The sequence below is a fragment of the Solea solea genome, chromosome 6 (genome assembly GCF_958295425.1).
Source record: "Solea solea chromosome 6, fSolSol10.1, whole genome shotgun sequence".
In the NCBI taxonomy this organism is placed as follows: Eukaryota; Metazoa; Chordata; class Actinopteri; order Pleuronectiformes; family Soleidae; genus Solea; species Solea solea.
The window spans coordinates 13,548,458-13,574,984 of NC_081139.1; the positions used below are offsets into that span (position 1 = coordinate 13,548,458).

At 40.3% G+C, this 26,527-nt stretch overlaps 4 protein-coding genes across 4 annotated transcripts in view; 2 read left to right on the top strand and 2 right to left on the bottom strand.

Annotated features, from left to right (window-relative positions):
• Positions 1-5,508, bottom strand: part of nfasca (neurofascin homolog (chicken) a) — a 92,858-nt gene extending 87,350 nt beyond the window's left edge. Inside the window, exon 1 of the mRNA XM_058632738.1 lies at positions 5,352-5,508. The gene's annotated coding sequence lies outside the window, so the exon portion shown is untranslated. The remainder of the gene's footprint in view (positions 1-5,351) is intronic.
• A 947-nt stretch (positions 5,509-6,455) lies between these two features.
• LOC131460586 (zinc finger protein 850-like) lies at positions 6,456-9,905 on the bottom strand. Its single transcript, XM_058631194.1, has 3 exons — positions 9,395-9,905; positions 8,489-8,524; positions 6,456-8,401 (listed from the first exon to the last, which is right to left on the bottom strand). The coding sequence occupies exons 1-3, from the start codon at positions 9,753-9,755 to the stop codon at positions 7,494-7,496; spliced, it is 1,305 nt and encodes a 434-aa protein (XP_058487177.1). The 5' UTR covers positions 9,756-9,905; the 3' UTR covers positions 6,456-7,493.
• Positions 9,906-12,967: 3,062 nt separating this feature from the next.
• On the top strand, positions 12,968-16,800 carry LOC131460897 (N-acylethanolamine-hydrolyzing acid amidase-like). The gene is made up of 11 exons (XM_058631773.1): positions 12,968-13,237; positions 13,745-13,909; positions 14,297-14,420; positions 14,538-14,628; positions 15,048-15,133; positions 15,213-15,385; positions 15,673-15,735; positions 15,829-15,895; positions 15,989-16,017; positions 16,259-16,328; positions 16,425-16,800. The coding sequence occupies exons 1-11, from the start codon at positions 13,053-13,055 to the stop codon at positions 16,443-16,445; spliced, it is 1,074 nt and encodes a 357-aa protein (XP_058487756.1). The 5' UTR covers positions 12,968-13,052; the 3' UTR covers positions 16,446-16,800.
• A 425-nt stretch (positions 16,801-17,225) lies between these two features.
• LOC131461421 (ADP-ribosylation factor-like protein 8B) lies at positions 17,226-23,917 on the top strand. The gene is made up of 7 exons (XM_058632675.1): positions 17,226-17,467; positions 20,172-20,252; positions 20,457-20,530; positions 21,056-21,149; positions 21,818-21,885; positions 22,212-22,282; positions 23,414-23,917. The coding sequence occupies exons 1-7, from the start codon at positions 17,345-17,347 to the stop codon at positions 23,461-23,463; spliced, it is 561 nt and encodes a 186-aa protein (XP_058488658.1). The 5' UTR covers positions 17,226-17,344; the 3' UTR covers positions 23,464-23,917.
• The last annotated feature ends 2,610 nt before the right edge of the window (positions 23,918-26,527 follow it).

Consider the following 26,527-nt stretch of genomic DNA (forward strand, 5'->3'; position numbering starts at 1 on the left):
CCATATTCATACAGTGCATCAATGTGCATCCCTTTTTCTATCTCACCTCTTTCATACCCATTCATTCACGCACTGCCGGCACAGCCATCAGAAACAATTTGGGGTTAAGTGTCTTGCCCATGGACACATCAGCATGTAGACTACCAGGGCCAGGAATTGAACTGTCGACCTTCGGATTGAAAGACGACCACCAATCCACCAATGTTCATGTCATCATTTTTCAATGTATAAATACATATTGAAACTATATCACAGGAGGACATAATATCACAAAGTCAGCTCATTTCAGTGAATGAGAAGCAGGAGGAGTGACCACTGGAAAAGCAGCTGCTGCACTTTGTGTGGTATATGCTTCATAATACCATAAAGGTATTTGTTGTTGCACCAATGTGTTGTACATTTAAATCGAATAATGACGTATATATTGGGCAGCCTGTGGCCAAGTGAAAAGGGAACTTGGCTTGTAACCGGAAGGTTGCCGGTTCAAGTCCCCACCAGGTCGATAGGGCTGGGGTACCCCTGAGCAAGGTACCCAACCCCCATTGCTCCCCAGGTGCTACTCAGTGTGGCAGCCCACTGCTCCTAATCCTAGGATGGGTCAAAATGCAGAGAACTATTTCCCTAAGGGGATTAATAAAGTATCTAAAATTTAAAAAAAAAGGAGTGCTTTCTGGTCAGAGTGGAAGAGCCTCTGTAACAATATAAGCTCCAAAGCATAGCTGTACACACCCACTATAAAAGGCTATTGATCGACTGCTCAGAACAATTCATTTTTATCTCGAGGAAACTCTTGGTGAGAGATCTGGAATAAATGTCCATGAGGTTGTTCCATCTTCATCTGTGTCACTAGCACACTGCAGAAACCTATGTGTGCGAACAAGCAGTTTCAGGGAATATATATATATATAACCAAACAAAACTTTTACTGTGACATGGATGGACTCACTGACTATCAGTGTGTGTCTGCAAATGTAAAAGGGACACATGCAGTACAATGCATTGTGTGTTACAATGCTGACATCTGCTGGCCATGCATGTGAACTGTGGCATAATGTAATCAAAAGAGAGGCGCTGGTGCCAATCCCAGCTGACATAGGGCGAAAGGTGGGGTACACCCTGCATAGGTCGTCAGACCATCACAGGGCCACACTCTCATACTAACACCTACGGTCAATTAAAAGTGTCCAATTTGCCTAATCCCCAAATCCTCCAAAGTTTTTGGACTGTGGGAGAAAGCTGAGAACGGAGATAACCCCCAGACACAGGGGGAGGACAAGCAAACTCCATGCAGAACTTCATTAAGTTCAAAGTACCTGCTGTATGTCTCTTAGAAAATTATGAATTCATTATGTGCATGTTGATTTTATACTGTTACCACCAAAGCTGGAAATAACACAACACAATTAGCTCATCACACAGGCAATTGATGTGTTCTATTATGGATTGTTCCGTGTTCTATGCAAACAAAAAAATGTGGCAAATATTTAAAACAAATGTTGATATTTCATGAATTGAAAAATCAAAATAGTAATTAATCACTGTAGCCCTGTAATAAATGCACATCTGGAGCATGTTTCTGAGCCAAAAAATACAGTTGTGTCTAGGGATGTGCAGAATGTGAATTTAATGTAAAATGTTCAGTTATGTGTTTTAATAGATCACTAAATGATTAGGGATGGCACGATGCCACTTCCTCGCATCCAATACTGATATCTCAAAATCCATATACAGTGATTTTAGGCCTTTCTAAAACAACAGTGTTAACAACACTGTGCCATTTCAAGCCATTTCAAAAACTGCATCTGTGTAACAAATATTCGTCTCTCTCAAACTCTCCTGCCTTATAAGACAATACAAAACCACATTCTGTGAGACTGGGGACTAAATGTGAGTCAACTGAATCTAGACTATGGTGGTTGTGAGTTAGGACCTTCAAACATATTGGGATGAGACATCATAGAAGAGTTTGAAGCACTCTGACACCATTATTGTCAGCCTGAGGTGATGTAGAAGACACAGTTTCGAGTGCATGTCCAAAGAGTTCACACGCCTCTCTGCTTCCTTTCCTATCATTCAGCAGAGGAAGAAAGTCAAACTACAGATACCCGACACCATGGGTGGCACCAGGACATCAGACTTAGAGGAGCTAACAGATAATGTTGTCTGGAACAACGCAGAACATACTGATAATTGTTTGTTTTTTAACAATTAAACAGATGTTTCAGTGTCATCAATCAACTATCTCATCTCTACTGTCTGTATTGTGAAGCATTTCAGGAATAAAGCATGTGAAAAACTGCAAAGTTGGAAATGAATGTGATGACGAGCAGGATATAGGAGCGGAAGTGTTAACCTGAGGCTGCACATTCATTCACATACAGCATGTGCCCTGCTTGCATTCACATGGCGACAGGGATTCAATGACCTGAAGGAGAAGCTTCCCATAAAAGCTGTAGAAAGCTGATACTTCACAAATCAATGCAGACTTTACTTACAGAAAAGAAAAGTATCCAGCCATATTACCTTTATGAGTGATGTGGATTCTTCACTTGTTTATATCCAGTTAGTTTGAATGGGATTACATAAGAAAAGGAGAGGGTAAATGTAGAAATAGTCACATAAACGGACACAAATACAGAAACACACTCATACAAATATGTTCAGGCATCTCCAGCTATCTGTATAATACAAAGTGATTTTAAATTGAAAGTTAACAGTTACCCACAGAGTTTAATCCAAACTCAAACTCATCCAAAAGGCTGCATCAGTTATTTTAATACAGACATATATGATATAGTTTATATTAATTTGTCAATTGGACGCTCTAAATTGACTGTAGGTGTGAGAGTGAGAGTGAATGGTTGTTTGTCTCTGTATGTGTCTCTGTGATGGACTGTTGAACTGTCCAGGGTGCCTTATGTCAGGTGAGATAGGCAAAGCACCATCTGTTGAGGATAAAGCGATAGAAAATGGATGGATGGATATTAGTATACATCATGAAGATGGGCTGCCCATGGATGTATTGTATTTTAGGCTTGTAACCAGAGGCTTCCCGGATAAATGGGAAGGTTGCATCCAGTGTGTAAAAATATGCACCAAATCAAAAATGTAGATCATCCACTGTGGCAACTCTGGAAAAAAATCACCAAGATAATCCACTTGTTTTGTTTTCTAGGGGCCATTGGGTAGTTACACTGGTTACACATCTACTTCTTCTTACAGCAATTGTTTTTTCTTCTCTCCCAGGCTCTCCCTTTCTTTTTGTTTCACAGCTAATTTTGTCAGCATTATTGTGAACAACTAAGCTGAAACGAACACTATGACTAAAACACCACACCATCTCTTTGAGGAAAACAGTCCCATTTGGGACCGGGGCTCAGGTTTGGTCTGACCTTCAGTTCCTCTGACAGACTTTCAGTGGATTCAGTCCCTGACCACCAGTAGACCCTCCATCCTGATGAAGGTAACTTGGAGGTTGTCTGAGACAGTACCGTCTCACATCACACCACTGAACTGCATTTGAAACCAGAATAGACAGAAATAGCTGTGAAATAGGGCCTGACATGTTATGCAGCATGTCTTAGCCATGGTAACCATATTGTGTGACCTGCCACTAATCATGCTGTAATGCAATGTCAAGGAAAACCATTCCATAACAGATTCACATGCATAGCAACAAACATCCAGGCCACAACCTCTGAATAAGAACAAAACAGGTATAACACTGGAGATTAATAAACAGAATAACAGGCCATTAAAACACTCAGCTAAACACCACAGATAAGATTTATATCAGCCCATTCAGTGGCGACACAAACTGTTCCAGAATGCATTAAAATCAAATTTAAATTGTAAACACTTATCTCATCACGAATATTCGAAAGTTGAAGATATATATATATATATATATATATATATATATACTGTATTCATAGTTTATAATTGTAAAGTTATTATGATGCAATATGAAGACTAACTACACATTTTCTTTTTTTGCTGACTTCATCTTCCACATTCCAAATAAAAAGTGTGAATAATTTACATTTACTTCATGGATTATTTATAAAGTGTGACTGACATTGGTGACTGAGGAGTCTAATTATGAACACTGGAACTTGTCACTTAAGCTTATCATCATTGATATTCCCTGAAAACACAATTTAACAATTCAAAACTCTAATTGCAGTGTTTTGTAGGAGATCAACCACAAAAAGGTAAAATAACCACAACATGGTCAACAAGAGAAAACACTCTGAAACTGCTGACTTCAAAGTGATAATGAGCTAAAAAAAAACTGGCAATATTATGTAGGTGAGGATACTAAAGGAGGAAATGCATGAGACAGAAGAAAGGAAATTAAGAAGGTCATATAATGGTTGACTGAAGTTTCAGTTTCAGATCATGTGATGATATAGGGTGCTTATGGGATGCATAGGTGAGTGTGACAAATATATTGGATCATTTGAGAGTCATCTTCCTGTTCTCCCATCACAGTATCCAGCTTTAGGATTGTTTTAAGCTAAATGTTAACCTTGCTAGTGAGGAGGAGAGTGTAGTGACACTGTGAGAAACAGCAGCCTTGCCTTGCATGGTGGAGACTGGCTCTCTGGGTGTTTTCTCTACTTCTTTAAATAAATCAGCAAAAGGAATACATACATTTACAAGTGATGATATACAACAAGGTCACTGTGGGATGCACTCAGGCACAAACACAAGTGACACAGATGTGTGTCCTCCACTGGGTGACATGATATGTGAAATATAAGTCGACTTTTGATCTTGTTGTCACCTCCATCAGTGATATAATCTGTGATCCACTCCCAGAGATGAGACCTGACTCACCCTGTGTGCTGCACAGACCTGCCTGCCTGCAGCCTGGGGCCTTCGCACAAACAAGACCAACTTTCCACCTATTAACATATGTCGTCCTCTGCAATGACACGTCCCACAAAGGCCACTGCAGACGCAGAGCCTGGCTCCGCTCATTTCAGCGGACTTTGGTGCCTTTATACGCAATCTGTGAACAGCAGTAGCAAAAATCCAACAAAACCGCAGCATCATCCAGAAGATGCGCAGAGAGGCGGGGGCCCAGGAGTGCACCATGAGCACTGCGGACAGACGCTCACAGCCTGGTGGACAACACTGGAGCTGCAGCAGCATTCCTCAGCCACTGTCATATAACACAGCCTCCCCTCTTCATCATCATCATTATCAAATCACCATCATCATCACTCGGGCCGGGACAGAGTTGGGCCAGAGCCGAGACACCACCCGGTATGCGTCACTGCCATGGCAGCTTCAGCTATATAAGGATGAGTCACGGTATAAAGTAGAAAAAAGTGTCCTCTTACCCGCGCTGCTCCGCCGCTCCTCTCCCCCGCTGCAGCACCGGGCACCGTCAGCTCCGCAGAGGCATCAGAAAACAACCGCCTCCTCAGCGCTGGTGCCGTTACCGGAGCTCTGACTCCGTGTTTCCTGTCAGTGCAGTGCAGCGCGCGCGCTCTCTCTCTCTCTCCCTCTCTCTCTCTTTATTTCTCTCTGTATGTGTGTGTGTGGTGGACTCTCTCCACTCCTCCCCTCTCTCACTTTCTCCCACTTTCTCTGAGCCCATTCCCAGTGTGACGTTGCGTGCATACGTACCCAGCGTCACCAGAGGTTGGCGGGCAGGTGTACCGCGTGTGTGGGCGGTCGTATATCCCGGGCCGAGCCATAATTGTGGCGGTTACTTGAGCCACAAACTGAGCTTGTTTGGGTCAAATTTTCTATTGAACACAACAAACAAACAACATGTAACTCGTCTTCTACTTTATCCTCTTTTCTTTCTTGTACTTTCACCAGTTACTGACATTATATCTTTCCTCTTGGCGTAAATGGTCTGTACTACAAACCCCCCCACAACCACAAACACGTCCAGTGGAACATTAATTATTAATTAATTCATATATTTACAACTTTACCTTACCAAATATTGTACAAATCTCTTACCACTAATTCAAAGTGAGCTCACGATAAACTAAATAAATAAGCAAAGGTCAGCTGAGGTCAAACTTAACAAAAAGTCCTCTCCAGACCCCCCTCTCCTTTGCCTGACCACTTGGTACAGTCTAACATGGATAATTGGCACCTGCTGTGATTCTGTGGCTGTGTTTTCACCAGTCACAAACCACATATTTATCTATATGAGATATCACAAGCTGTCATATACATCATATAAGGCGAAAGAAAACTGTTCCAGTCAAATTTGAAATTATATCATAAATCCCCAATAGTGTTGTGTCCAGTTAATCCAGTCATCGAGAAGCTTATGTGACGATACAAAGGCTAGTTAGTGCATCACTAAATGTGGTGAAAAGACTTCATTAATCATTCATAATGTGTTGTCATTTGAAAAAGAACGCTTGCAAAAGCACATAGTATAGTGTTTTAATATAAAATATCCTTGTTCCCAAGAAAGACCAAGACCTTGCGATTGTGACATCAATCATAGGAAAATGCTTTTTCTGGGCTTTGAACTAAATTACACTGTAATGTGGTTTTCTTCTTCTTCTTTTTTTTAAAAAGGTTTTCTGATGCAATTATGACATTATGTGGAATCAAGAGGGATGCTTTACGTCACATCACCTGACTTCCATATGAAACTACTGTAAAGCAACAGGATGTGACTCTGACTCTTTCCGCAACAGTTTCATTGTCCACAAATGTACACCATATCTTCATCACACAACAAAATACTTTTCATTTATTTTTTAGTTGATTCTGAACCATCAATAATGACAGTTGAAATCTGCTTTGTAGCTTTCTTTAAAAAAATAAAAATAAAACATGAAACCATAGTGTGTTGTGCTGGGGCAAATGAAAGCCCCCAGAGTGAGCTAAAGCTAATCTCAGCTGACAGTGGGTTCGAGGCAGTGTGGAGATATCCTGGAGAGGTCACCCTTTTTAGCCACTCACACTCACGTGCACACCTGCGGTCGATTTCGAGTCCACATTTAACATAATCACAATCTGCATGTTTTTGGACTGTGGGAGAAAAACCACACTGGCCTCAGGACAACATGCAAACTCCACACAGAAAGGTCAAACCTTTGGCCTTCTTGTTATGAGGAAGCAGTGCTAACCACCACAGCACAATGTCAAATATAACAATAATAGAGTCTGACCTTTTCTGATTGGTCATAGCAGAAAGAGTTCATAAAGTTCATACTTTTACTTTTTTATTGTTATTAATGCCTGTATTTGTGATTTGTTACAGCTTTGTCTGTATTTGACTATGACACAGGTGAGTAAGATGTGGCACAAATATTTTCTGTTAAGTGCAATCAGTGTCACTGAAAATGTCGTATGCCACACTTTATTGCACAACAATAACAATGTTGAACAATAACACACAATCAAACACCAGTTTCGTACACTGTGTGAGCCGGAAAGTTTCAATTTTCCGCAGTTTCGGGAAGTTATTATTAGTTGACGAATTGATTTCCTGTTGCTCGGAATCACTTGGTGTGCGATGATCGGCCCCAGCTGCTCCTCTCTCTGGTGTGGAGCCTGAAGTGGGTGTTGAGGTGTGCCGACTGGTTGAAACATTTCCCACAGACGTGGCAGCGGAAGGGCTTTTCTCCAGTGTGGATGCGGTGGTGCCTCTTCAGCATGCTGACTGTGGTGAAGCTCTTGCGACACACCGTGCAACTGTATGGCTTCTCCTTAGTATGCCAACGCATGTGGACCTCCAGCTGGCAGGCAAAGCTGAAGCCTTTCCCACACTCTTTACAGCTGTGCCACCTCTGGATGCTCTGGCTTGGGTGAGAGGCGCGAGGCAGCTGAGGCTTTAGGGATCTCACATTCTTTATCTGCAGGACGTGCACACTCTGTTTTCCATTTGAGCAGAGTAACCCTTTAACCTGGTGCTCTGCTTTCTGAGTTCTGTGACTCTTTGCTGCACTGGAGCAAGAGTCCTTCTGAGCCAGGCTACAGTCTGTGTGATCAGTCAGAGAGGATGCTAAGCTGTTGGAAGAGTTCTCTTTTCTGTCGCCCTCTGTCTTAAACTCTTGGGATGTGAGTTGAGGTGGGGAGACGCTTCGTCTGCTGCACACAGTCTCAGCTGGCAGAGGAAGTGACCCTTGTACTGTCTCTGTGTGACTGCAGTTCCCTTCCTCTGAGTCTCTTGCCTCATATGAACAATCTATTTGGATGTTTCTGAGGTTTGGCTCTTCTTTAACCTGAGGCAGCAGCTCCATACTGTTCCTCCACTCACAGGGCTGACCATCATCTTGGGGATGGACAGTGGGAACAGGTTCTGAAAAGTGAACAACATCATAGTCATTCTTGGTGCAGATAAAGGAAAATATTGTTGTCTCAACTGCTATCTTGTCCTGGCCTGCATTGGTTTCCCTGTTCTCTTCTTCTTGACGCCATTCAAAAACCTGCTAATCTTATCTGATCAGGTATCAAACTACTACAAAGAGCTTCAGCGATTCACCAATTTCTGTACTTTCCTGACTGGAGAGTGAAGTGTGTAAACTGCTCACTGTCTCGCACCACAGTCAATGTTTTTAGCTTGAGAGGACACAGGAGCTGATGTTCTACTGCTGCCTTGTTTGTTACGTTTGTGTTATGTAGGCAAATAGAAACAAAGTATTTCAAACATTAAGTAAAAAAAAGAAAAAACACATTTGAAATTTACCTTACTAATTCAACCACCAGTCAAAACAGATACTCCAACAGTGAGATAAAGCAACAAACATATTCTTAAAAATATCTTAGACTTCATCAAGTGTAGTTTTTGTCAATTAACCTTTTGATAAGTTTTTTTAAGTTGTCCTTCCTGGCAGCCAAGGCCTCAGTGACAATGAGCCTCCGGCTGCTTCTTGGTGCAGGGGAGTAGTATGCGACAGTACCTCATACAACCACAACATTTAAAAGAAAAAAAAAAAAAAAATACTATGATGAATGTAAATACTATAACAATTTACAGCTCTCAATCGATACACTCACCAGCTACTTCTGTAGGTACAGATAATACCAAATTAAGTGTCAGGTGTGGTCTTCTGCTGCTGTAGCCCACCAGCTTCACGGTGTTATTGTGTTGATAGTTCAGAGATTTTCTTGAAACAAGTGCCTATTTATTAATATGTTGCTGTTGGCATTCAATCCAAAAGTCACTGAATCAGTACCAACATGTGGGGACTGTAGCTCTCTTTTATTTCAAAACAAAAAAGTTTGGCCAATGTCCTCTGACATGGACAAGGCATTTTACAGGTGTATCTTATAAAGTGGCTACTGAATGTAAGTGTCATCATGTTGCTGATTGTTAAACAAAGACAAATATTGACAGTTTATCGTTGGGCATTGTCATTATTGTACTTTTACCATTATCGTATCTAAAATGACGTCATACAGGAAAGGAGTGTCTGAGTGACAGCGACAACACTGACAGCAGCCATGCTGCATAACAAACAGGGGTGCTTTTCATGGGACGTGGCCCTTTGCTGCTGCTGCTGATGCTGCTGCTGCTCACCTGTCCGCTGCTGTTCACCTGTCTGCTGCAGCAGCAGCCGCTGCACGGCCACATTCAGGAGTCGTCTGAGCCGCTCGTTCTCCTCCTTGGAGCGAAGGATCTCACTCTGATACTCGACCAGCGCGTCTTTGACGGCGCGGACGATCTCCTCCCCGGCCGCCGCCAGCCTGTCGTTCACAAACACGTTCAACAGCTCCAGTCTGCTCATGTTTGCTACCACTGCTGCTGCTGCTGCTACCATCCACAGGTGAACGTCCTCCTTCTGTTTACATCCACTCACCAGGAAACAGAAGCAGCGCCGGCTTCTCCGTCCAGCCACTACTCACAGAGAACCTGTGTGGCGCGACCCCTACTGGGCGGGAGACTACACAGCACCGCATATTCAAATACATTACAGGAAAGTCACCTAAGGGCAGGGGTGCTCACACTTTTTCAGCATGCGAGCTACTTATAAAATGACCAAGTCTAAATGATCTACCTACTACAAAAATGCAAAACATATATTTATTTATAAATATATTGAGAATTCTTTATATGTACAATGTATGTTGATGTACCTTGCATAACCACATGAGCCCATATTGCACAACACAACACAATTAACTATGTACATTTTTTGTCATTACCTGACTTTACTCTGATGACTTGCACTGAATGGAATCAGCACAGTAGCTGCTGACAGCCAGCCTCAAGCACACTAACAAATGATCATCAAACGCACTTCGAAAATGTCATCGTGAACAAAAGCCATCCTCCCATTCTGTATGAAAGTGATACGTTTTTGTCTTTTAACTTGGTCCAGCTCCCCCACTCATTTTTATACCCTTTCTTAAGTTTAAGAGAAAAATTGGAGGTAACTCGCTAGCTATCTTGTTAGTTTTGCTGCTGCACTTAGCGCCGTTGTTTGCACATGCGCAGTGACCTAAGTGTCAGAAAAAGTCAGATGTCAGCTGACTTGCTGCCCTGTATATCAATCAAGTGACAGGATGGATGATAGGCTGAAGTCTATTTTTTTTTAACGTTATGCGATCTACCCACGCTACGGACAGCACCCACCCACAACATGGACTGTTTACACTCCTGCCCTCAGGACGGAGGTACAGGAGTGCCAAATGCAGGACCACACGTCTAAGGAACTCTTTTTACCCCACTGCCATCAGAATCCTTAACAGCTGAACAGGACTACAATAATCTTGTCACCTGGTTACACTGTCACTTAATCTGTTACCGTCACTTTAAACCTGACACGTGTCACTTTAAATCTGTTAAATCTGTTTGCACAGCATCAAATTGCACAACCAGTGTTCACTTTATGTACAGTTCTTCTTCTTGTATATATGCATACGTTTACACTTATTTCATGCATATATATATTTAGTTTTTTTTGGTAAAATTTATATTTATATTTTCCTTATGTATATTTATACTATTTTACAAAAGCATTTCTTTTCTACTTTATGCTGGTGTTTTTGAGTGGACAGCAAAGTAAGAATGTCATTGTACAGGGAAACGTGTTTCTTTACTGTGCATATGACAATAAACACTTTGAATCTTGAATCTTGAATCTTGAATCTACCTTTGCGATCGACTGGTAGATCGCGATCGACGTACTGAGCACCCCTGCCTAAGGGGGTTAAAACAGTTATTTTTTCCCCTTTTTTTAATATAATAAAAATAATTCAATTAACCAGTTCAGTAGGAAGTGTAATGCATTCACCTAAAAAATGTAAGTTAATAGTTAAGAATAATTTTCACTGGAAGGCAGTGGAAGTCAAAGCGTCTCATACCAAAAAAAGTAAAGTGGGATTAATCTTAACAAGCAGCACATTTGCTTCAGTTAAATAGAGCTCTTAAGAAGCAAATACATCAATTTAAATTTACATTTTTCATCAATTCAGAAAAAAAATACCTGAAATAGCTATATTTTAGGAAAAAATCATCTTCAAATACCTGTCCAAAATAGACACAGTTTAGGGCACAACCAAAAACATGTGACTGAGGCTAGTTGCAACACCACACCTCTGTCAACTGGATCTATGTTCAAACATTCATTTATCCGAGTACCCTAAGGGTTTATTATTAAAAACTCTCTTCTTCCCAACTTAAAAACAATTTATTTCCCACTGCCATCAGACTCCAAAAGAACTGACAGCTGAATCTTGAATCTCTAGAGAGAAGTATGTTTTAACATAACTCCATACCTGTACATATCTGAAGAAATCTGACTGGGGGGATATTAAAGTCCTTCTTTAGCTGTTCAAAAGAAACAAAGTGCCCTTCCTTAAACAGGTCCTTCACAGACTTAACCCCTCTCCTATGCCACAAATGGAAATTTGAGTCTGTAAGTGATGAACAAAATTGATGTTTGCCAAAATAGAGTAAGTGATTAGTGCTTGTTTATATTTGAACTGAGACCATATCTTCAGACAACCAGAAACAATTGGCTTGTTCGTCCAAAAGTATTTACTTAGGGGTGGTGGGGAGCAAATTAAAGAGTGAAGGGAATCAGGATTACTCAAAATCCTGCTCAATTTGACACCAAACTGGAGGGTCATTATTATCAGAAATTCAGAACATCAGCTTGTGGATGTGGATCCCCAATAATAATACAGAAATGTACACTTTTCTTGATGCACCGTTGTGTGACAAGTGAGCTGTTTACAAACTTCAGGTTCCAGCTTGGAAATGCTTCCTCATGGCAAAAAAAGCTGTGAACATGTTCTTGTGAACATGTTTGTAGACTAAAGCAGGCAATGATTTAATTATGTTATCATTGTGTCACCCGGGCAGCCCCCAATGGTGTGTGGGAAGAAACACATTTTAACATATTAAAGAAATCTAGATGTCTTCATATACATTCATATATCTAAGTAGTGTTTATCATAACTTACTTTTTTGATTTTGTAGTTGAATATTCCACATTTATTTCAAATGTCTGTATCTGTATTAAAGTTTAAAGTTTCTAGTTCACTAGTTTGCAGCAAATGCAATGTCTGCTGTTGTATATTTGCATTTCTTTTTTCAATTTACGGTCAGTATTGTCACACTTAGCGCTTCACTTTGAATATGAAAATGCAAATAAAAACTAGGCCATGTTTTTGTGATTTTAATAACCTACCTCTAATGTTAAAAACAAGACTGACACTAGTTTGGAGTAAACAACACAACTATAATATAATTAATGCAATTTATAGTGTTACATGTCTATCAATAATAGTCAAGTCAGTGAAGAAAGAGTGGTTTTATGAACCACACCTCAAACTCTCTAGACTACCCCTTTAAGACCTAATAACATCACTCACTGTACAGTTGTCGTACAAAAGTCAAATTAGTCATTCAGTCTAAACAAACTTGTAGTTTAAAGGTTGTAAACATGTTTAGTTTTGCTGTCAATAGAGCCTCTTGTGGCCATTCAGAGAACTACACTGTTATTTTGCACTTCCGCCCTGGCTGCAGCGTGTGTGTGTGTGTGTGTGTGTGTATATGTGTGTCAGGCTCCGAGCTCGGGCTGCAGTGCAGACGGTAGCTGCTTGGGGAAATGGCACGGTGTGCGATGCCGCTGGCCGCCGGACTGCTCCTCGCAGTGTTGAGCCTGTGCCAGGCGGAGTTCGCTGCTCCAACACTGAACATCAGCCTGGATGACGATCCAGAGGTTCGCTGGAAATCTCTGCTCACTGTCTTTGACGTAGACTTCCTGAAGAAAGCCGGAGCAGAGGTCATTGAGTAAGTTCTCCACTGCTCTCGTTACCACCTGATCACTCACACAGTGGCAGTGATTGTGATCACTTGTGTCTCCGTTGTCATGTAATGCTACGTTTGTCAGCTGTGTGCAGAGGTTAGTCATTATAGTGATGAGGAGAGCACACTTTCAAAATAGCAAAATAGAAAATAACTCGCAGTGTGATCTTAATTGATGTAAATTGTAAAAAAAAATAACTCGTTTGTCATTTTGCTCAATACAACAACATTCTGAAAGTTACAGCTCTACACAGTTGACATTTCAAAAAGTAGCAAAAAATAAATAAAAAGCCACATACATCCAATAATTCAAAACAAATTAAGTTAACATTTCTGTTAATTATCTGTGGTGGTCATAGACTGTACATAGGTAAAAATTAAAGCTCCTGTCAGCGATGTGGTCTTTTGGCTAAGCTCTTGTCTGCTGTTAGTGTCACACACACAAATGTTTTTAGTTATTTATTTATTTACTTTATTTGTTCTTTCTGTCAGCTCCACAGTTCCAAAATGGGTGCACCATGCATTGGCCCCAGTGGTGAAAGCCTTGGACAAGTACATCCCTCAACCTTATGCCGGGGAGATCCGTGGCATGGCCTCACACTTTGGAAGTAGCCTGTCAGATGTCATCATTCTCAACTTTGCCTATGAAATATCTGCGTACGTAGAATTTCTTTGTAATACTTTCTTCACTTTCAAGCCTAAAGCTGTAGTGTGTAACTTTTAAATGTAAACAAATGTCCGTTACCCTCATATCATTGTCACATAAGTTCACACAATGCTGATTAAGCCTAGCAGCCTTTTAGTTTTCTGTCTCGACTGACGGAGGGAAGGAATAATAATAGCAACGCTTTTAAAGTGAGACAGCAGCAATCTTTAGGTTAAGGAATTGTCCCCAGTTCTCTGAAACATTAGTGAGGTGATATGAGAACTTCAGGTTCAGGAATCAACCCCCTGTTTGGAATATGAACCTAGAGTCATCCTTTAAGAAAGCTTACCCGATTTACCCCACAACTCAGTAATGTCTACTGATGTATTTATTTGTAGATTTTGCACCAGCATCGTAGCTCAAGACACAAATGGGACCGTGTACCATGGCAGGAATCTTGATTATCCACATTCTATTCTGAGGAATCTGACGATCAACGTAGTTTTCCTGAAGGATGGAGAGGTACCGTATTCATTCCAAACAGGCCTCCACACACTTTTAAAAGAAATGATGCAAGCTGGTGCACAGTGGAAGTTCTTTTCCCCTGATACAATATGATCTTCTTTTGTTGTTCTCCAGGTAAAGTACCGTGGAACTTCCTTTGCTGGCTATGTTGGACTGTGGACGGGACAGAGTCCTAACAAGTTTACTGTCTCTGGAGACCAACGAGGTAAGATCGCACTTCCTCTCAATAGTCGTGTTTCCTCAGAAACCAATAGACCAATAGTTCCCTAGTGATTTTCTGTTTGTAAGCAGGATTTCTCAACTACTGAACTGAGGATTCACTTTTTTGGCTTGTTTTTTTTTTGTCACAAGACATGATATTGTTTTAAAGGTGCAGCGTGTGTCTAGCCTGTCAGCTCCACACGACGTCTCAGTATAGCGGTGTTTAGACCGTGTTTCGCTCTGTGAAATTTGTTTCATATCAAGACAGACAGAGGCAACAGCATACAAATAATGTTACATCATTTCTGTTCACTAATACCACGCAGAGACAGAATACTAACAACAACCAAACTCACCAAATTTAACTTACTGTAGCTTTAAGTGTTAGCGCCTGAAGCACTATTTTACTTTGTTTATCCACAGGTAGCCACCGCTGGTGGAACTGGTGGAAGAATGTTGTGTCTGCCTTGCTCCTGCGGAGGTCCCCGGTCAGCTGGCTGGTCAGGGAGGTGAGTAGGTTTGCGGAAACGAGTATAATGAAAAAACTGTAGTAAAATTTAATGAATTAATAATGTGTAACTGATGCAGACACTGGAGGAAGCAGAGGACTTTCAGGACGCAGTCATACGTCTCTCTAAAATCCCCATCATCACTGGGGTGTATTACATTGTGGGTGGCGTGCGAGCCAGGGAAGGGGTCGTCATCACCAGAGACCGAACGGGACCTGCTGACATCTGGCCTCTGGATCCCGTGAATGGAAGGTGGGGAAAATACAGGATCTGAGTCCAGTCCAGTGTTGTATCGACTGAACTTCCTCTGTATCGCCTAATGTGAAAAATGAGGACACATTCACTGTCACTAATTGGTGTGAAACCGATTTAATAAATTAAATATTGAAAAAAGTGTCCTTCGGGAATTGGTATTAAAGTCCAGATATTGATGTGAATACAGTATTGAACATTTAATGAATTGAATGTCTATACCAAGCCTTGGTCCAGTGTGATTACACAACTGCATCCAGACATAAACCAGTGTGTTCCTGTTTTAGATGGTACAGAGTGGAGACTAACTTTGACCACTGGCTTCCTCCTCCAACCACGGATCATCGAAGGTGGGTCATATCACAAATACACACATAATATAATATATTGTATATACACACGTGTTGCTGCTAGTGTTATAACACGAATGTTCTTTTCTTTAGAGAAATAGCCAACAAAGCACTGAACGCTACTGGCGAGGATCACATCAACATGGATACTCTTTATCAGGCAAGTATGGAGAAAAGTACATGGGAACCTAGGAGAAAATCTACAGTGCACATTTCTGAAAGTGTGGATTTGTAACAGATTGTTCTTTTGCAGGTTCTGTCGCTGTTTCCAGTATGTAATGGGTAAGTGCAGTGCACTAAAACACATGACAGGTCAGTTTCAGTTCTCCAATGCCTTCTCCTCAGGAATCAATACATCTTTGTTTGACACCATTGTTTTGACGTACATACTTGTGTCAGGTGGCACGCAAAACAACCACAGCCGAGTTTCACAGCAATTTTGATTGATACTAAATAATATAATTCTTTTATGAAATCTTTTAAAAGTACAGTATGTGCATCCTTCTCTTTGTATCCTTCTCAGAATCACTGTTTACACGACAACAATGAGTGCAGCCAACCCAGAGAAGTACAACTCCCGTATCAGGCCACAGGTAATGACAGCACATCTTAAATGTACTGTATGTAAATAATGTATAATTAACAATGTTGGGACTCTCTCTGTCTCTTCCTTTCTAATTTCTTTCAAGGGCTGTCAGTGGAGTAACTGAGCTGACTGCAGTCTACAACACTGGTTGTTTTCTTCATTGTCCATGTGTAACTGGACTGCACAACACTGTTTTATGCAGCTTTGCCACCAGAGTTGAATGGACCACGTGCATCATAGTGCTTTTCTGCACTGATTAAAATCAATATGTAATTCTTTTTATATGCCGATCTTAATATTATGTGGGTGAGATGAGGACCATGTCAGGAGTATAAAACTTATGTTTGGTATGGAATTTTAAAATGTTATGGAATTGATGAGTGCCTTCAGATCTGTGTATCTAATGTTTGTAATGTGTCTAACACTGAAACACTGCAAATACAAGCTAGAAATTATTAAAAACAAACCGTTTTATCTAACTGTGAGTGCTTGTATTTTATTTAAAAAAAAATAAATATATATATATATATATACTGTATGCTTTATACATGCAGACTTTTTTGATTAAGCCATGGGGGAAGTCACATTGTTCAGCAGCTCTTGACATGCAAGTATAAAAACAGACAAGTATAAAACAAAACAAACGAACTCCACCAGATCGATAGTAAAAAGCTCTGTTTACTTAAAAAAAGAAAAGATGATTGTACATTGTACATACAAAATAGTTGTTTTACAGTATCTTAAAATGGCCACAGTCCACACTTAATTAGTATATTATTTAAAATATTTGTGTTGAAGGGGTTTTTAGGAACAACCGGTAGGTGGCAGCACTAGGCCAGTCCAGCGTCTAATGGATCAAACAAACACCCAAAAGAAGAAGAAAAAGAAGAGACCCGACTGTCAGGCGATCACATGACATGACAAAGCAACTCGCTACTTCATGTGTAGACTCAACTGCTGCTAGCCACTCCACAATCGACTGTCTACGTCCACACGCCCACAGCGACTGCTGTGTCATCCAAGATGCTGGCCCTCATCAACAGACTTCTGGACTGGTTCAGGTCCCTGTTCTGGAAGGAGGAGATGGAGCTGACGTTAGTGGGACTGCAGTCCTCCGGGAAAACCACATTCGTCAATGTGATTGCGGTGAGAAGCTAGCACACCTGCTGAGCCGGGGAGCGGGCCTTAGGCTGGCTGTTGTTTTCTTACTGTGTCTGTGTTACAGTGACACTTTAGAGTTCCGCATTTCCAGCAACACGACATGACTCAGTCGCTAAATAATGTCTGCTGCTTTACAAACAACACACACACACACACCCGCTGCTGCTGCTGTAGTAGTAGTTTGTTGTTGGACATGCTAACATGACAAAGTTGTGACAGTGAGAGTGTGTGTGTGTGTGTGTGTGTTAATAATGAAGCTGGGGCAGTCGTGTTGTAATGTGTGTCACAAACACCAAGAAACATGTTGACAAACGTTTACAACGGCTGCGTGTAGTAAACACCTCGGCTTAACTACGTCATCTAGCTGGGTGTAAAGGAACCTATGAAGCCTTGAGCCACTGCTGTAGTTATCTGTCGTGATGTTGGGGCCGATGGGTGTGCAAATAAGTAGAGGCTATAATCAGATTTTACAAAGAATAAACAAACGGGGAAAGGGAAGTAATCTAACACGTAGTGGTGCTTAACACCAACTCCACTCAGGCTGGGAATCACAGGGTACCTCACGATACCAAACCATACGCGATACATGGTCCACGATTCATTTATGCGTGGTTTATTTTTTAACAGATACAGAAACAGACGGTGGTATTATTTGTATTGTTGTAACAATACAAATAATATCTCAATACAACGTTTCTTTGATAATCAAAAAATTGCAAGACAATCGTATAGCAATACATCCCAATATCTGTCTAACTGAATAAAACAAAACGTATGTGCAGGAGTTCTCTATTTATTCACTACACAGAGAACAAAGTGCATTAAGTCAGGTGAGACTGGCAGGAACTCTTGACTTAGAGTACCTTCATTTACTAATTAAAATACTGATATTTGCCCTGGTGTATTGCTTATCATATTGCATGAGGAATATATCACCAAATCAATAGTTTGACCCACCTCTAACCACTACTACTAACCAACTAAGAATCGTATCAAAAGATGTTTTACAATAAAGAATAATATATAAGAAGAAGAATATTACGGTAATAGGACTGTATGGAGAAAAATATATGTTCAGTGCTTTATTTCTTTGAATATACTGGTTGCTTTTTTTTTATCAAATGTGGACTTCTCCCTTGAATATTATTTTATTGACACATGACACAAGTCCTGCAACTCTATAACCAACATAAGCTATTTTAACTAACAAATTCCACTGTTCCACCCAGTATCTCTTCACTTTTTATGGTAGGATTGAATTTCAGAACTCAACAGGATATCATTTATGAATGAAATAATGTTATTTTAACCTTAAAATAACAGGGGGGAAAAGGAAAAGAGCTGTGTTGCACTCCCTCCTCTAGCTTCCTCCTTTCCTTTGGAGCGATTTATCAATGAAAATTAAATCTGCCCAGGACATTGAACATTTTAAATCACTTTTACACACCGGCCTATTCAGGATACTTCAGGATAAGAGTAGTCAACCCGGGCACTTCTATTGAGATTTTTACCCTTTTATTATTTTAAAATGGTTGTTTTTAAATCTTGACTTCAAAAAATTTACATTTATAAATCAAAGGATTTTTAAATCAAATCTAAATTCTGGTTTAATAACATCAAAAACTAACAGGAAGCATAAAATAATCCCCCATTTTGATGATTCTCTGATTATGTCTCTTTAAAAATAATTTTAACTGCATCAGCTGATCACCTGATTTTGATCTATGTCTTCAGGCACCAACAAAAAAACTCCTAGACAATATAAAATGGCTACACAAGAAAAAGGGATTATTTTGTCACCATGAAAATAATTTTCTTCATTTTAGGCTCATCGGCCACATCTTCATAACTGAAGACTGGTTTTAAATGTCATGACTGTAAGCCTGCACAGCCGGGTTTAGTTTTGCCACAGGCTCATGCTTGTACTTCCTCTGTCGTAAGGATATGTTAACAGCATGTTGTCAGTCCTGTTTTATTGTTCAGACTTGGAATATTCTGTGATAATTTAGCGAGCCACGCCTGAGAATTATAACATATGTGTTTTGATGTTTGTTTCTTCATGGTTGTGTACTCTGTGCTCTAAAGTTGAAGACGGCTTTCAAGCCCTTTTGCACTGTTGACTCTCGTCCCTGTTGCGGTCATGTCAGGTGAACTGGTATTATGTGCTGCCTCTTCCTCCACACACACACATTCCAATAGCTGTTCAACAAGGCCCATGACAAATATGAGTCACACAAATTGTCTACTGTTCGTTTGCCCAATGTCAGATCACGTTGTTTATGTGTAAACATTGTTTGTGCCTATCTAATCAGAATACATTGGCGCTATGATTGGATGACACATCTTTTGAAACATTTACTCACTGCTCTGGCTGGTTGTAGAAAGCCTGATTGGAAGCTGATGCTACATAAATGGCAAATAACCTTAAGTCTTCCAGTAGCTAATACTATTGTGATAATTGTGTTCATTGTGTCAACATGCACTGAAGTGGTTCACATCCTCTTGGTTTTTCATGTGACTTGGGTGAGATGAAACTGACTTAAAAACAATGTGGACAGATTTCCATTTTGTTATGGAAATGCAGAAAGTTTGACCCTCAAGCCGAGACAAACAGTTTGTTGTTTTATTGCTTACTCAGTTCAACGCTTAATGTGTTTTTAACAATGTCTTTTTTTTTTGTCTTGTACAGTCAGGCCAGTTCAGTGAAGACATGATTCCCACAGTTGGTTTCAACATGCGGAAGGTCACTAAAGGCAATGTGACAATAAAGGTAGGCTGAAAAGTCAGGGTCCAGCTTGATGCTCTCACTTTTAAACTGACAATCAATTTTATGCTGGACTGAAGTGCAGAGTTTACGGTTGTAATTTTGTAATGATTGGCTTCTTTTAAAGGTACCTAAAGGTTACACAGGGTGTTTTTTTGCTTGGTATTGGAACTGTATGGTTGACTTTGTGCTTGTTTTTTTGTTCTTTAGATATGGGATATAGGTGGACAGCCCCGCTTCAGAAGCATGTGGGAGCGTTACTGCAGAGGAGTCAATGCAATCGTGTAAGTTCTCCTGTGGTTCTCTCGAGTACAGTCTTTGGGCTTTTGTGGAAAGTGGAACTGAAAAATACACTGAAATTTCACACTATTGCTCATCATCCTGTTTACATTTGCATGAGTATTTAACAATTTGTTGAAAACTAATTATATAAAATATACATTTTTTACTTCAATCAATTTTTGTGATTGCTTTAGTCCAGTGAGATACCAATCAAATATTAAATAACACTAATAATAATAATAACACTTCATTCCACAACAAGAATGAAAATGATGATGAATTATCATTACTTAAACTTCTGACAGTTAAGTATAAACCCTGGGTCACATGCTGCATCAATTCAAAATGTGATTTCAGTTTTAAAAATGATCCGTTGTTGAACCTTATTTTCACTAATTTAAATTTTAGTGATATAGTGCTATTATTATTTACTTTTGTGGGTATTATGTGAATATTTGAGCAAAGTATTTCATGTCAGCAGTTATATCATTGGTAAAGATCTTTATTTATTTATTTTTCCTTTGCAGTTATATGGTGGATGCAGCAGACCGAGACAAGATAGAAGCTTCCAGAAATGAACTGCACAACCTTTTAGACAAACCACAACTACAGGGAATTCCTGTAAGAAGAAACGTGCTGCTGTTGGACCTAAATCTCATGATATTTCAGCCTCAACATGAAATCAAATCAGGCTTAATTTTAACAGCACTTTTTAATGCAAAAATTGCAACATAGAGTAGTAGCTCGGCGACTCCGCCTGTTACTGAGACAAGGACCATAGATGCTACAAGTTCTTTGTCCTCACCCGTAGAACGAGAAAAAAGAGAAACATTAAACATTACAATCATCTGAGAAGTATCCAGGTGCTACTGTGTTAAGATATTTATAATCCACTAAAAGGATTTTAAAATAAATTCTAAAACTTAAGCACAGGAGACATGTGGTCTCTCCTCAACATGGTTCATCACTTGATGCTGTTGAAGTGACTGAACTGTTGCAGTTAATAGCTTGCAGTGACTCAGACTTGATGACACTGCAGTTGTTATTTGAACCCAATATTGGATTTAAAAAAAAAAAAAGAAAAGAGTTTTCAGTATCTTATCGGACGAGACGATTGTTTTGAAAAGCTTTAATCAATAGGTTTCTAGCTACAGTGACTTGACACCACATGCTATTCCCTAAAGTTTGAAGCATGTGAAGACATGAAATCTTGTATTATCACACTGTGTGATAACATAGTGACATTTCTGAATATTGATCGGCCCTTTCTCCTCCTGTTCATTTCCCAGGTTTTAGTTCTGGGCAACAAACGAGACCTGCCCAGTGCACTTGATGAGAAGCAGCTCATTGAGAAAATGTGAGTCCTTTTGTTTCTCTGTTGACAATCCAGTGTAGTGAACAAAAGTAAATACTGTATTTCAGAAAAATTCTCATGTTTTTTGTCATACTCTTCACGAGTGCGGCATGAGTCAGATTTCTTTGTATTTTAATGTTGTTTTATAAAGTTCAACTATATTTAGCTTTCACAACGTGGTCTGTTATTATTACATTCTTCTTTAATGAGATGTTCAATGATCTCATGTAATACCGGCGCGATTCTGTGCTCTTAAAAGAAAATGAGGCGTCTCATTTCTAGACATTTCAAGATATTCAATTCACATATCCCCCGTTTTCTGTTTGCAGGAACCTGTCTGCCATTCAGGACCGAGAGATCTGCTGCTACTCTGTCTCCTGCAAAGAGAAAGACAACATAGGTAAACATCCGAAGGGAGGTTCAGGAAGACGGTTTGCAAATCAGGCTTATTCAGGAGACATCAAGGTGTTTTGTCCAAGGAGGTTTTAATGCAACACTTTTGTTAGATGTGCTGTCACTGCAGTGAACCATGCTATGATGAAAGTGGTGTCTTGATGACTTCTAAGTCTTTTTAACTGAGCACTTGCTGGTTCTGACTATGGCAATTTGGCTTTCTGACTAACTTATACTGTATATCTCAACAAACAGAGGTTGAAGCCTTGTTTATACTTGTGTGCGGTACCGTAGCAGACCTCTGCAGATGATCTGCACACTATTAGCAGGCGTCGATTGGTCTATGAATGATGTGCCAACTGCTACTTTGTTTACAAAAAACTAGTCTGTGAATAAGCAGGAATTAGTGTCTTCCTAGAATAATGTCTTCTTGTGCTTTTCAGTTAAAGTGTAATCAGTGTTGTTCATTGCTTCACATTAAATGTAATTACTTTCTCTCTTTAAATGCCACATAAGATTTAAAGAACTTATACCCAAACGTCTGTGTATTACACTGAAGGAAGGCACACACCCAGAAGTATTTAACAAAAGTAATGATTCTGCATGAGTTGGCCTAAAATATGGATTTTCAGTTATCATTAACTGGTCCTCGTGTCTCTAGACAAAGACGTCAATAATGGCTACTTGCTGCAGTGCAGTTGCTATACCAGTGTTTTACACATTCAAAAATAACAATATTGGAATCAGTAAAGCAGATACAGCAGAATAACTAAATAGATTAGACAAACAGTGCAGCGCTTCAAATCCCATTTTATTTGTACAGCGCAAAATCACATCACGCAGTATCTCGAGTCACTTTACATGGTAATGCAAGAAAAGACATTACCTTTTAACAGGAATAAATCTCTGGCAGAACCTGCCTCGGGTCAGTTGGGGTGAAAGGGAAAAATGGGGCACAGAATGGTGGGGAGAGGAAAGGGGTGATATACCACTATAAGTTGCATGTTCAGTCAGGATGGTTCGGAATTTGTTGCGATAAAAGTATTACGAAGTCATTTAAGTAAGCAGTAGCATGAATTGTTGCACACAATTACACTTATGTGAAACCAAAACTAACATCTGCCTCTCCTGTCTGAAGACATCACACTGCAGTGGCTCATCCAGCACTCAAAGTCCAGGAGAAGCTGAAGGTGAAGCTTGCAGCTCTGGCCTCACCGCTCTTATGGTCATGGGTCCTCAACAGTCATCCCCTCCACTGCCTCCATGAAGTAATCCAGCGCTCTCTTTGCTCACTACTTTCAACACCCAGTACACTACCATAGATGTGTCGTCCCTGCACAGCACTACCACCATCCCAACTATATGGAGTCTCAAAACATTGTCTTAGCACCGTGCAAGGAGCTGGATTGTCAATCATGCCTTTATTGCCTGTCATTACAGACTTGCTTCTTGGTTTATTTGTTCACTATCCTCTTGTTTCCTTCAGTGCAGGAATCCAATTTAGGATGGAGTGCCTCCTAATCCACAATCAAATGTCCTTCCTCCCCCCACCCCCCCATGTTGCCTGTCAACATTTGTTGTATATGTGACATTGAGAGATTGTGATTTTTTTTTTTTTAACATTTAATTGCCAAACAACGATGCCTGCAATCCGTGATAAATCCGTGGCAATGTAGCCTGTGTTTATTTGCTAGCAGATTGAAGTATCTATTTTATTATGTGACATTAACGAGAGTTTACGCCAAATGCCAAGATCAACAGAGGTTGAATGTGAATGGTTGTGCTTTTCGAGGCAGATGAACAGATGAGATATTTAAGTGCCTTTGGCTGAGTGAGTCCCAAGCTGACCGTTGTTGTTGAATACATCCTCAAGCCCATTATATAAAACTTAGTTTTTAAAGACAGCAGAAATCCCTCGATTACGATTAACAACACCTCTTGACAAATTCATCTAATGTTCTCTAATTGTATAAATACAATGACAGTCCTGTACCAAAATTGTGAAAAATGAGAAAATGGAAAATGTTACATTTTGTGTGGCTGCTGGATCATTTTGAACTTTTTCTTTTTTCTTCACTTGTAGCCTGTGACTCTTATGTAGCTTAACATGTGGGCCGGCTTTCGCTTGCACTTCTCAGGTTGGTTTAAATCTGTCTGGACAGCGCATTGGGTGTGTTTGCTAATCCCTGTTGTGTTTGGGTTCAGAGAACAGAGAGCCAGTGTCAGTCATGTCGAAGGGGAAGCAGGTGACGTGGCAGTAGTTCAGAGCGGTGGATGCTTGATGTGCTCCATGCCTCGCCTCACCCCTGGTCTGAATCCCGGTGTCTCTTTGAACAAGTCTTAGCAGTTCAAGGACAAAGCTTCGCTGCTCTAAAAGCGACGTATCGATTGACTCGTCTTTTCCTTTGCAGTGACAAGAAAATGCTTTCTCCCCGGGTTCAGCCACTGAACATTAATCTGCTCCTTGCTTGACCAGGACACCCTGATGCATTTCTTAGTGTGTCAGTAGATCGAGGCGAGCTATCCCCTCTGCTACAATACTACACGTTGGCCTTATGTACTTATTTGTGCTTGTTTTACAAATCCATCGTGCACACGCACTCGACTTATCTCACTTGTTGTGCCGTGTCTGTCTGTGATCGCCGTAATCTTAGATGTCGATTGTTGGGACCACAGCAGCAGTGAGGGGCTGTATAATTGGGTGACTGTGTGGGGTAATCTGGGGAAAGCTTTGTTACCTGTGTAATATTATAGCCTATTTGCAATTTGTATGTGCATGTGCTTATCCACATTCAATTGCAAGCTTTGTAAATAAGAAGTTAGCATTTTTATTCCCACAAATGCTCCTATAGACGTATTGCATTCTATCGCTGTGATTGCTAATAAATTTGTTTTTATTTTTAAGGAGCTTCTGTGTCGTCTTCAAATTCGTTTGTAAAGTTTCAGCCAAGCTTATCACCACTAGGTGGAGGCAGAGGGCTTTGGAAGGATCATTTGAAAGTGAGTTACAAAAAATCTGCACACTGAGATTTCAAGTTGTGGTGAACTGTGATCAGGCTTCCCTCTTCTTCAAAAACTGTATGGTGTAGTCTTGAATGTAAATAAGCTGGATAATAAGTTCTAGCTCACAACACCCTCATCCATAACTGATCCCATGTCAGACGACTCCCACGATCTGAATTTCCCAGACCCCACAGTAGATGATCAACACCTCTTTAGTGTTTCTTGGTCCAAAAAGAAAAGGACCACATAATTATTCTGCTAATGTTAAAACAAGTGCACAGCATGTTGCAAACCTGGAGGCCATAAAACAAACTTGTGTTCTCACAGCTGGTGCCGTGTTAGCCGCGTTAAAGTTAGAACATCTTAATTAATATCGTTCCTGAAGTGTAGCATTTAATGAACAGCTGCTGGCATTTATTGTATGCCAGACCTGTGCTTAGAATGTGTGGACAGATGTAGTTGTGAGGTGATGAATTCCATAGGCCAGCAGAGACCCCTAGCAAGTGTGTGTCGGAATGGGAATTATAAGTGTATGTGTGGTTTATAAATGTCATGACCGCGACAGGATTAAGTGTCTTGACGATTTACGTAGCGCGGAGGTCAAGGAAATGACCCAAAGGTTTGACATACTATTCATGTAGATACACTCCATTTCCGACACACTCATTATATAATGTAAATGTTTTGCAACTTTCACCTGTCACACATCAACTGTCCACACTTTTCAGTCTGTCCACTGACATTTGACACCAAAACTACAGAAGCTGCTGTAAATTGCAAATCATGGCATGATTCACCCTCTCATAGTTTAATAAAACTTTGATGGATGCCTTAAATAATGACGATACGTTCAGCTGTCAACAGCAGCTCATAATGATACAATTAGACTCCCATCTACATAGCAATTTAGTCTCAGCATAAAAAAAAAAAGAAGAAATTAATGATGTCTGCGTCGGAGTTCATGCTGTCCTCATCCACCCAGTTTCCCCCGTTAAGTGCCACCCTGTCTAATGGATAAAAACAGTTCCAGACTAAAGCTGCTGTCACTTTTACAGAGTGGCACATGTCTGTCTTTGCAGGCCTGGTCTCACTCTACATTCACTTTAGGACACCTGCACTTTACTCTCACTCAATTGTATGTCAGTGGAGTAATAAACCAACAAACATATTGCACCTGGTCTATAATCTGATTCTTACACACTGTTAGCAATTAAATGTCCGCTCACCAGGAGTTATTCCCAGAAAACAC

Excerpts from the sequence above, each read along its gene's own strand:
- LOC131460586 (XM_058631194.1), bottom strand. The coding sequence starts at position 9,755 with ATGGTAGCAGCAGCAGCAGCAGTGGTAGCAAACATGAGCAGACTGGAG. Across the intron at positions 8,525-9,394 it reads CACTCAGACACTCCTTTCCT|TGAGCAGTTTACACACTTCA; the intron begins GTATGACGTCAT and ends GGTGCGAGACAG. Across the intron at positions 8,402-8,488 it reads TTCACTCTCCAGTCAGGAAA|AAGAAGAGAACAGGGAAACC; the intron begins GTACAGAAATTG and ends AATGGCGTCAAG.
- LOC131460897 (XM_058631773.1), top strand. The coding sequence starts at position 13,053 with ATGGCACGGTGTGCGATGCCGCTGGCCGCCGGACTGCTCCTCGCAGTG. Across the intron at positions 13,910-14,296 it reads TTTGCCTATGAAATATCTGC|ATTTTGCACCAGCATCGTAG; the intron begins GTACGTAGAATT and ends ATTTATTTGTAG. Across the intron at positions 15,134-15,212 it reads TCAGCTGGCTGGTCAGGGAG|ACACTGGAGGAAGCAGAGGA; the intron begins GTGAGTAGGTTT and ends TAACTGATGCAG.
- LOC131461421 (XM_058632675.1), top strand. The coding sequence starts at position 17,345 with ATGCTGGCCCTCATCAACAGACTTCTGGACTGGTTCAGGTCCCTGTTC. Across the intron at positions 20,253-20,456 it reads AAGGCAATGTGACAATAAAG|ATATGGGATATAGGTGGACA; the intron begins GTAGGCTGAAAA and ends TTTGTTCTTTAG. Across the intron at positions 22,283-23,413 it reads CAAAGAGAAAGACAACATAG|ACATCACACTGCAGTGGCTC; the intron begins GTAAACATCCGA and ends TCCTGTCTGAAG.